At 33.5% G+C, this 12,044-nt stretch overlaps 1 protein-coding gene and 1 long non-coding RNA gene across 2 annotated transcripts; both read left to right on the top strand.

Moving 5' to 3' along the window:
• The first annotated feature begins 5,749 nt into the window (after positions 1-5,749).
• Positions 5,750-7,521, top strand: LOC124442186. The gene is made up of 2 exons (XR_006947175.1): positions 5,750-5,906; positions 7,267-7,521. It is a non-coding gene; the product is annotated as an uncharacterized LOC124442186 (long non-coding RNA).
• Positions 7,522-10,390: 2,869 nt separating this feature from the next.
• LOC124442682 (serine/threonine-protein kinase mos-like) lies at positions 10,391-11,950 on the top strand. Its single transcript, XM_046993173.1, is given in 2 exon segments — positions 10,391-10,818; positions 10,821-11,950. Coding segments are annotated over 2 exon segments (981 nt in total). The 5' UTR covers positions 10,391-10,589; the 3' UTR covers positions 11,573-11,950.
• The last annotated feature ends 94 nt before the right edge of the window (positions 11,951-12,044 follow it).

Raw genomic sequence — 12,044 nt, 5'->3', positions numbered from 1 at the left:
ATTAAACTGTCTGAATTGTCTTTGACTTTATTTAAATTTTATTTCTCATTAAACTGTCCACGTTTCTCTTCGATTATTTGATATTGAAGGATCTCCATCATGCTTATGAATTTCCTTTTAGTGAGATTAAATTGATAATGGCAATAGGAAATATTCTCAAACTCTTTTACTTTGATTCCAACCCATGAACAAAGTGAATACATATTTTTCTCATTAGTATTTCTGAATATATTTAAAATTTTAATCAAACATCGTAAATTTTTCACTTTGACCAGTTGCCCAGTGTTGACTAATATTTAATGATATCGATCTTTTTGTCTGTTGCCCATGGTAAAAATCTCGCCACTCATCTACAACAGTAAAAAACGTTTTTTGGTCGATGAATATATAATGTTTGAATATTGAGTATTGTACACGAAAATATTTTAGAGGAAAAATCAAAACGTTTGTTTAAAATTTGTCGGTTTTGCATTATTGTTATTTTATAAAAGAAAAAAGAGATGTTTTTCGTGTTTGCATTTATGCAAACCTCGGAGACATTTGTGAGAACTCTCGAGCATGTACAACTCTCGACCTTCGGTCTCTGGCTTGCACTGATCTGCTCTCGAGCTCTTCCAAAGGTCTCTTCGATTTGCATAAGCCTGTGGATAAGCCTGTGGATAAGCCTGTGCAAACCATTGAAGTGAATATAACAGTTCTATTCATTTCAATGGTGCGAACACAGCTAACATTTTTATAAAATGAATCTTAATGGATCATAATGGATCATAGTGTATCATAATGGCTCATAAAGATAGTAATGTATTGCCAATTAGTCATCGTTCAGGATCGCCTTATATCACGGTCAATTTTTTTTATGTCGCATTATTAGTTTTCTGTCGGAAAGTTGTTACGTTGTTTAATTTAGAATTAAAAAATTTGGAATTTAGTGTTGAAGAAGGCTCCCTCCCTTTTCTTACAAAAACACATGAAGTTGGTTAAAATTGTGGCAAAATGGTAAAATTGTGTCGTTGTTCAACTTTTCACTGACACCATTTTGATGACATCATTGAACAACTATATTTTTTTATTCTTTCCCGTGAATAAATTTGTACAAAAGTATTTCATCTTTGCTATGCAGCTTAACTACTGCATATTTATGCATATCATCTGAAAATTATGCTTCAAGTATGAAAATGATACGCTAATTATACACAGATTATTTGGATGACAAAATTTCAGTTGTTATTACCTCTCAATGTTCTAGTGATCTCATCCTCTGAAATGTTGCAGGGGGGAGTGGAATGAGCTTTCATGTGTAATTCACAAATCCATGAAAACTGCAATATTTTTTTACATAATTTTAATGGCTGCGTGGTGTGTGTTTAAAGTCTCCAATTTCTGCTGCTCATGTGGTTCTTTTTTACTTTAAAATAATGAAAGTTTTTTATTTTTAAATGAGAAATTCTTTTTATTGATTGTCGAGTTTGAATCAAAACTTCTTGGATTTAGAGAGATTTTCGATACAACTACAAAATTTTATCCAATTGATAACGTTATCTAAACTTCGTGCAACCGAATCTTGGAGATGTTTCGCTCATTTCAAAAAGTAATTTATTTAATAATTATACTTAATATTTCCTGTTTTACAACGTTAACAACGATATGTTCGTACATATCTTTTGTTGTCGTCAGAAGTTTGCGTTACGAAATTGATATTTTTAAGAAATAATTCATTTTCAGAGCCGAGATAGTATAAAAAAACTTATACATATGTTTCTCTACGAATTATTCAGTTGAATGATCTAATTTTTTATATCTTTATTTGTTGTCACAGTAAAATTGAATATATAATACACAATCCTTTCCTGACGATTTTGAATAGAAAGTACTATCTGTAAAATAGCTATTGTAGCTAAAATAGATACTAAATCAAAATTTCATATGAACTATCTGAGACAGTTTTGAACTGTAACATTTTCAATCCACTGTAGCTGCCTGCATAAGATATCACACAACGTATTTTTTTTTGCCATAGGTAATCAATGTTTAATAACAATGAGAAATGATCTCTGTTCTTACCGATTTATGCGTTAATGAACGTCACCTTGACAAAGAAATGTAATACGTTAATGAATATATAATTTGCTAGTTTGACGTATTACTCTTATTGAATCTTCGTGTATCGTCACGGTTGGTTATGCTTTAAGAACGCGTATCTGTAAACATTCACTCTTTTTGTATTTTGATATTTATCGATGATTCAAACGATTCTTTTTTTTCAACGTGGAAAAAGTGGAGAAACTGTGAAGACGAGAATCGACGATTGCCATTTTTCAATAATTCCAGTTGTTTTGATTTCTCTATAAATGGCGGCTTGAAAAGGCGAATGTAAACAGATAACAGACAACTACGTACGTTGGCTTTTGATTCCATTTCTCCGTTCATGAAAAATATTTCGTCGTTGACATCTTGATGGAATCAGTAGCTGTTCTACAGCTCTCACAACAATATTTTTTGGTGCAGTTCGTTTAATAAAGATTTATAATCGTGAGATTAAACTTTGGTCATCGAAGAATTTACTTCTATTTAGTTAAAGACAAACACATTCTTACGTTTGAAAGAGATAAGTACTTTTGTTTGAAGAGTCTGAGCGAATTGTTATTGCGAAAGAAGGAGCAAGCACCGTGAAGAATGAAAAATTGAAAGACTTGAAGACTTGCAATTGTTATTTGGATAAAACCATCTGTAATGATCGCCACCAAAACCGACAAGGAGTCAACTGAAAGACTTGCAATTGTTATTTTTTATACATAAAACCATCTGTAGCAAAACTAGTGACCGCCAAAACCAACAGCTAGCCAACTACAGAAAGAGGGAGAGAGTGATACATTTCTTTGAAATCCGTTATCAAGACTTTATCGCTGAAGCACTCACATCTTTCTCAATACTTGTTGACCGCCTCAAGATGTATTTTAACCTCACAAGAAATAACAGTAAACCTGATTTCTTTGATATAGGATGGTTTCGTTTTCCAACAAACGTTGTTGATAACTATGAGGTTATGGTCATAATCCATGATATTTTGGTTGTGCTTTCATTTCTTTCCAATCTGATATTTTTTTACGTTATTTACAAGACATATCATTCTTCTACTAGAAAGAACAATAGTCTACTTTTAGCATGTGCTTGTATCTCTAATATTTTCATATATGGTGTCGCTATCTTTGATATGATCTTTGGATTCGGTACCGCTGTCATGATCCGAGCTTTATCCATGTATCTGCCTACATACTATCTCATAACCCTCTGTTTGGCACTAAATAATTATGGTCTTATTGTAACACCCATAAAATTTCAAATGTTAACACCCAAATTTAGAACTGTTATTGCTATCGTGGGACCAGTATGGATAATATTCTCACTCGTACTCCTCATTGTCCCCAGTTTTGTTGAGGATTTTGAATTTTACACAGAAATGTTGTTGACGATAGAAGTCGGTATATTTTGGATTTTGACCGTTATTCTCTCGATGTTATATTTTAAAATCACCAAGACATTATATCAAAGGAAAAAGACGCTTTTAAAAACATTTAGTTTGTCTGAACAAAAACAAGGATCCGTCATCATTGCAAAAAATTCAAGGCTAGCAATAGTGATGTTTACTTACATTTTAGAGCTGATTGTCTTAACACTTCCGATGTATACTTGTATTGTGATCTACAATGTATTTTACGACGAAGAAAACCTTACTTTAGATCGTATCATCTTCTTTTTCATGCCTTTAGTCATTAGTTTCCCACTTGTTCACGTGATCCATTGGCTTCTTCTATCTCCTCAATATTACAAAGAGATAAAGAGAATTGTCGGGAAGATTTTTAATTTGTTTCATCGTAAGATTCAGGAACAGTAAACAATTTAAGTAAAAATTTTAATGTACTCAATGTAGTTTAAGGAACAATTAGAAATATATCTTTCTTTCTTGATTGTTAACATGATGAATTGTCTTTGATTTTATTTAAATTTATTTCTCATTAAACTGTCCACGTTTCTCTTCGATAATTTAATATTGAGGATCGCCATCATGCTTATGAATTTCCTTTTAGTGAGATTAACTCACCAATAAAGTGAATTCACATTGTTCTCATTATTATTTCTGAATATATTTAAAATTTATATTCAAACATCGTAAATTTTTCACTTGGACCAGTTGCTCAGTGTTGACTAATAATTATTATAAAATAAACACAGTAAAACGCGTGCGGTTATTGGTCTAGAGCCGTGTTTGCATTAGCTTGTGTAAAACACATCTGAGCTCAACCAATCAAATCAATCAAAACAATCAATCAGTCAAAGAGAATTTGCAAATCGATCATGAATACATTTGTAATGTTTTGATTGATTTGATTGGTTGAGCTGGTACAATTTGAGGGAAAATTGAAATGTTTGTCTTTTTTGCAATATTAATATTTATAAAAGAAATAAAAGATGTTTTTCGTGTTTGCACTGGCTTATGCAAACCTCGGAGATGTTTGTGAAAACTTTCGAGCATGTGCAACTCTCGACCTTCGGTCTCAGGCTTGCACTGATCTACTTTCGAGTTCTCCCCTTTAACAGTTATATTCATTTCAATGGCGCAATCACAGTAAACATTTTTAAAAAAAAGTCATAATGAATCATAATGGATCATAGTGAATCATGATGGGCCATAAGGGATGGTAATGTATTTCCAATAAGTCATCGTTCAGGATCGCCTTATATTAGGGTCGAATTTGTTTATGTCGCATTGTTAGTTTTCTGTCGAAAAGTTGTTAAGTTTTTGAATTCAAAATTAACGAATTTCGAATTTTGCTTCAAGCAAAATAGCGCAATGAAAATGATACTCTAATCATATACAGATTGTTTGAATGGCAAAATCATTCAACTCTTACTAATGTCTCATTTATGTAATGTTTCAGACTTTCAGGGGGGGGAGTGGAATGAGCTTTTATAGGACATTTACAAATCCAAGAAAACTGCAATATTTTTTTACATATTTGGCTGTGGGGGTATGTGGTTAACGTCTCCAATTTTCGTTACTCAAGTCTTAAATAGTGAAACACCTCAATGTTATTGTGGTCAGAATTAAATCACTCGATAATTTGTTATTAAAGAACTGTTTGCAGTCAAGTTTTAAATAATGAAGCTCATACCTTAAACCTTGCCTATTCAAATCAAAAACACGTTCTTTTTTCATAGCGATAAAGCCTTTCGACCTCAGCAGCAACGTCCCAAAAATATTGAGGTCGGGATATAAAAGCACTCTTGATTTTTAGCTAAATGCTTGCTTGTTAAAGTTTAAAAACGCTTTTTCCTGTTGATGTGTGCGAAAATTTTCTTACGCACGAATATGATAATAAAATAATGATGTTCATTTTTCTGTATTTCCTTATTCTTTTCAAGCGTTTGGACGCATCGTGGTTTTTACAGATTATCTAATTTGCATAACGTGCGGTTAACAAATTCTTAAATGACGTAAAATGTTGCTAAATTTAGTTAAAGCATTTAAAAATAATTTTACGCTCATGGGTCATAGTCATGTCTTGCTATAAGAACGTGATATACATGTGAACTTTGTATTTATATAACTTAAAGCCAATTAAAGGATTTACGATTGTATGTTTGTTTAAAATTCATTTGCACATGCACACATGCAAAGACAACAACTTTTTTTGTTTAAAAAATAGCTCTTCTCCTTTGAACACGTAAACTTTTTACTTGTCAGGTTCATCGCAGCCAGTAATGCATTACAACGCACGAAAAGATATCGGTTATAATTCAATATAATTCAAGTTCAAAATTCAAGATTGGTATTTGTTGGTAATACAACCAGTACAGACGTACGTCATGTTCGTGTTACTTGTAATACAACCTTTAAATTTAAACAGGTAAATCTTAAGCTTTTAAGCCCTAACTGAGCGCGAGGTCTTTCCCGAGAAATATCGGACCGAGGTGTTTTTGTACAGACAAAGCCCGTAGGGTGAGGTTTATTATATGGCATTATTGGACATGAAACGAAGCTTGCTTTCTTTCTCGTTTTGTTTTGCTATTTTGTACGGGTTGCCTTTCACTTCTCTAGTTTTCGTCAGTAAAAAAGAAATCGTTTCAAATTGTTTCTTCTGGATAGTTTAACTGTTTTCTGAATGTTTTTCCTTCGGCTCACATTCCCAAATGGTTCTTTGTTTCGTTTTTTTGCGTTTTGCTATTTGCTTTACGTAGTTTTTTTACATTTAACTGTAAAATTACGCGTTTTGGACCGTGGTCGATTGCGGGAAAATAATGGACCGGCAAAAATGTTTCTGAGCCAATCAAAGCGCGCCATTTTTGCCGAAAGTGACGCTTGCCATATAATAAAATTAGGTAAACACGTTATTAATTTGCCAGACTTTACTTGAACAGTAAAAATTCAGCTAAAACGTGGCTTTAACTGGGTTGAATTCAACACATCTGAAGAAGTAATTTTGTAGTACGCAGAAATATTAACCTGGTTTACTTTCAACCTGAGTTAAATCCAGGTTAATTTACGTCGTGTGAACAGGGCTTAACATATACAAGGTTCATCTTCAGTAATTTTTGTGTTTGTGCTATACTCTATTGATTTGCCATTCAGTCAGTGCACGCAACTTAAGAAATTATCCCCCCTGGATACATTAGAAATATAAGGCATACAAATCCAACGAAAAGTCATGGGGAGTTTCCTTAATTTTCTGTACTGATTGACTGCCGAATCAATTTCGTATTGCACGTGCAGAAAAACTACTGGATTTAATCTTTATGACGTATTGTGTAGTTGCATTTCACTATGCTCTCTCACAACTGGATATTTTGAAAAATCCCAAATGACGCAGAAAAATCGTTTTCAATTCTCATTTACATTTTCACGCATGCATGTTTTACATTATTAATAATTTGTCATTCAAAGAAAATCAATATTTTCGAAGAAAAAAATTGAAGTTGTTTTATAAGCGCAAGGCGAGTTTGCAATAGGGGTTAGACGTTCTGCGCGTTCTACTTGGATTTGTAACACGAAGTATTGCAACCAATTGTGATTACGGACAATACTTTGGATTTATAACATGAAGTATCGGGATCATTTTTGATTACGGACAGTATTACGGATTATAACATGAATATATGAGTAAAGCTTCTCGTTAATCAATCTTAATCCACCGTCCTTTGCGAGTTACTTATGGATTTTCATTCAGGATCGCAGTTGCATTAAACATGTTATTGTTTTTTTATTTTTAGTTCACTGTGGGAAGATCATTAATGTACATTGTTTTCAAACCAAATTTGGTAACATCATTTAAGATGTTTGTCACATGGAGAAACATGTTTATTCAACAATAGGGTGTATGAACAATAGAAACGTGTGAATTGAACAGCCAGCATGGGTTTTCCCTGACAAAACTCTTTTGAAAAATTCTTTCTCGGTTTGATAGCCATATCAGTTGATGATCTTATTTACTCAAAGACGGTATTAAATTCTTGGAATTCCTATCAGAAGGTGTTGTCACGTGACTTTGAATTTGTGTTTTATGCAGTTTCTGGATTTTCACATTTCTTAAACTTTCTTTAAAAAGAAATGCATCGATTTTCATAAATAACTATCAAAGCACAACCACTCTATTTTCTATATCTTTATTATTCCTATAAAGAATTCCTGGTTATTTCCAGAATTTAAAATACTGCTTTATTTTCCTCTATCAATTGCCATCATTTCAAAGAGTCTCAAAATAAAGTAAGCATAGTGTTCCATAAAGTAAATAGTTTTAACCCGGGAGTATCGTTACATGTTTGTGGATGTAGATCGTGCAGGATAGTATAGTTCTGAGAAGGACTGTTGTTGTTGATGTAGACTGACGTTTCGACAACCTTAGCGGTAGTCATCTTCTTGACTCTAAAGATGACTACCGCTAGGGTTGTCGAAACGTCAGTTAACATCAACAACAGTCCTTCTATACTAACCTGGACGATCTACATCTAAAACACATAGTGTTCCATTTTGTAAAACACATTTTATGGTTGACATTGACCTTGTGTAGTGGTGTGTTTGTCATTCTTTATAATGACGTTTTCACTCGAGAATATGACGTCATTATGTGCATTTTCTTTCATTGAGCTCGCCAGAACTGAAGACTGTTTACAGAATAACCATGAACAATGCTGAAAATGAAAAACTGAAGAGAGCAAATCATTTCCTTTTTGCATTTCTTGGACCTTCTTTGCAACAAGTAAAATTTTATCAACTCTGTTAATCTGCAACGCGTGAGCAGCGAAATGGATTCTTAAATTTTCAACTTTTTAAAGAGTTTCTATTGTGCGTTATCTAAATGCTTTGCAAGTTTGTCATCTTGATCGATGTTGACGAAGTCTCTTTATCCCTTACGATTTCTAAGCGCAAACTTCGGTGCTTGATTTTGTTCTTGGCCTGCTTTTAAACTCTGCATTGTTTTGTATAACAGCGCATGCTCTGTTTTCAGTATTACCTATGCAATAACTGCAAACAATCGTAATAAACAAACTGTAAAACGCCAAGTTTACAAGATCAAATTACTCAAATATACTACGTTCTTACAATATACCACGATCTTGAGCTTCCTTCGTCTCCGTCAGTAAATTGTGATACGTGATTCAAAGATTCCCTCTGATGTAATGCTTCACTGCATACTTCCAAGCTTCAACAATAAACACGTTTTCATAACAAAGTTGTTTTGAAACTAACTACGTCTCAAATTAACATACAATTTCAAACTGTGAAAGATATCAACGTCGGGCATAAATCCTATTGTTTTGGAGTGACCTAAGTTTCAAGTGCAAACAATACAACTTCGTGTCTCACTGGTGGTAAAATAAAGTTAACTGTTGCTATAGGACTTCAAAGCAACTATAAAATCAAAATTAATTGTTAGCAGATAAATGTTGCTATTAAATCAGCAAAATGGTGAAATGCTGTTGTTACTGATCACATTTTGGTGAAATTTGTTATTTAATGAATGTTAAATGGTTATGCAAGCACATTCTACAATTTGATGTAACCGCATTGTCCAACATTTTTCAGCATAGCAACGGAATGTTCGCGCAAACGATCAAAGCTGAAATGTTTTACATATAATCATGTGAATCTGGGGGGATGGTTCGTTAATGATTTCCTGAAGACGAATACTGCAATTATGCTGGATTACACTAATTATTAAAGACAACTTGTAAATCTTGTTGATCAAAGGTCATTACATTTCCCATCCGGATCCAACAGTAGAATTTCGCAACAGCAATTCTTACATGCAGTATTGCAAAATCCTTGACACTGGAAGCAATTTAAGTAAGAAAGGAACTGCGACTTTATCTGTGATAGCTGTAATCATGTAACATACCTGAACAATTATTAATGTTCCTTCCTGTTGCTATCAATTACCGACTTGATAATATACTTAATGATAAATTTTATACATTTTCTTGTACCTACAATGAACAATTATTAATGTTCCTTCCTATTGCTATCACTTACCGACTTGATAATATACTTAATGATAAATTTTATACATTTTTCTTGTGTATGTTCAAGTTTAGTAAAACATTAACTTGTGCATCAGCTATTATATTTGTGAAGAATCTTCATTTTAAGTTTCTTTTGTGTCATTTAACTATTTTGTCGATGTGTTCGTGTATAAATTATATATTTGTGTGAAATATGGACAGTTGAAAAGAGCAAAATTAATTCATGTGAGAAATCATAAAAAATTTAGCGGAATATTGGAATGAAAGGCTAACATTTTGGTACTTAGAGTAACCAAAATCGAAAATAGTTCATACAATGCTACTTTGTTGTCCGCGCATTGTAAATCGAGTTTCGTTTTGTTTAGTGATTGTTGCAAATATGCTACAACTTGCAATAATGCAATAAATGGGATCGAGCAACAAAGCATATGATTTCCTAATGCATGCTTGACTATCATAAGAGAGACAATAAAATTGGCTTTTTAAAACCACATGCTCTGCTTTGGTGTCTGGTGTAGATCATTAAGTCATGTGTGTATAGTCATGCCCCTTCTGGCATTTTGATATAAAGGAAGTTGTATTTCTGCTGACGGAAGTCCAACTTCTTACGATAACGAAAACTCACTTTTAAAAAAATTTTTTAAGAGCCTTCCATTTGATAAATGCATGCTTTTATGCGTTAAAAAATTTGCCATAGTTTGCGTCATTTAGCACGCAATAGATAGGTAAAGTTTAAATACCTTCGAGAGCGCTGACGTCCGTTTAGAAAACAAAATTTTTTTGTGATAGGGAAAACTCCGCACTCTTTGCGGTTATAGTAACTTCATGCTGATTGGTCATTAATAAACATTTGCAAGCGACGATTGGTTAATTGAAAACAATTATCTGAATCTGACCAACAATTGCTAAGATTGCACTAATTAGCCAACATTGTTATTGACATGGCTCCACTCAAGTGCTTGTAATTTCAACATGCATTATGAAATACGTAGGCTCGAAGCGACGATATTCATTCATGCACTCTACTCTCATAGCGACACGTCGTAAGGAATTATTTCCTCAAATTTGAGAAGATGAAGCCTTTGAAAAATAAAGCCAAGATAAATCTTCGAACTTGCGAAATGCTTTTGCATCCAAGCGAAGAAACGAAACCTGCGAACACCAGAAGATCAACAAATACCATAAGCAGTCGTGCAAATCATTGGGATATTGAAGGGAATTATTGTCCAGAAATTGAACTTGGCCGGGTTTTGGGTAGTGGTGGATTCGGGCAGGTCTTTGAGGCGATATGGTATGGCAAAAGGTTGCAGTAAAACAGCTGACGTTAAAATCCAAGCTACGAAACAGAAATGCACCTGAAGAGACATTGAAAGCTGAAAGTTTGCTTTTGGAGTATACACATCGGAATCTTGTTGAAGTTTTAGGAGTTTTTAGTGGGGACTCCATCGATGATTGTTTCGTTATCATGGAATTTGCCGGGGAGAGAAATTTGCAAGCTGTTATTGACGATGAATTTGTTGATCTTACTGAGTCTCTGCGTGTTCGTATAGCGTTGGATATCACGAGCGGACTTGAATTCATGCATGAGCGAGGTCTCGCTCATTTGGACATTAAACCAGCAAATATTATAGTAAATAAAGATTTTGAATGTAAAATCTGTGACTTTGGATGTTGTCAATATGTGGAACTGAGCGACACTAAAGATTACCATCCACCAAGCCCTACAAACTCAAGTCTTGCCGGAACTTATACCTATCGTGCACCTGAACTATTGAAAGGCGGATTCCCCACAACAAAAGCCGATATTTACTCGCTTGCCGTTTGCTTGTGGCAATTATGTGTTAGAGAACAACCTTACGGAAGGGAAAGCCATTTTGTGATCATATTTGGCGTTGTACAGAAAGGTCTAAGGCCTCAGTTTCCCCAGGAAGTTATTTTGAACTCTCGAAACACTATGTACATTAATTTGACATCATCAATGTGGCATCCAGACCTGTCCGAGCGTCCTACTGCCAAGGAGCTTGTTAAAATATTGAAGAATTGGCACAATCTGTAATATATGGACAAATGCCTTTGATAGAAAATTGTGGACAGTTGTATATAGCGGTATTTTTGTTGTAAATTATCAAGTTTGTGCAATGGCAGGGCCCATGCATTTCCCAAGTGAATTTAAGATTTCGAAATTCGTACAATATTTATCAAGATGCAGTCGTACACTTGAAAGTGAAAGTTTCATTTTCATTTTATATTTGAATGGAAGTACTTGTTATGTAATTTATAAATAGATGTTTGTGCTTACACACTTTAGAGCATGCCGAAACGTCAGATAATCTTACATTGCATATTGCAAAAATTATGTATATATATATGTATATAAATATTTCTGGAGTTGTAAAATTTATGTAAAATATAGTTCACAACTATTTTTGCTAAAGATCAAAGTGTGCCATTGCTTTTGAACTTTGTCATAAACAATATTTGTCTGTTTGTAGATGTGCTGATTCACGTTGCTTGTGCCAACGAGGACA

The sequence above is a fragment of the Xenia sp. Carnegie-2017 genome, unplaced genomic scaffold, assembly GCF_021976095.1.
Source record: "Xenia sp. Carnegie-2017 unplaced genomic scaffold, XeniaSp_v1 HiC_scaffold_20, whole genome shotgun sequence".
NCBI lineage: Eukaryota > Metazoa > Cnidaria > Anthozoa > Malacalcyonacea > Xeniidae > Xenia > Xenia sp. Carnegie-2017.
Note: the sequence above shows the minus strand (reverse complement) of the source record. Positions and strands in the feature narration are given on the sequence as shown.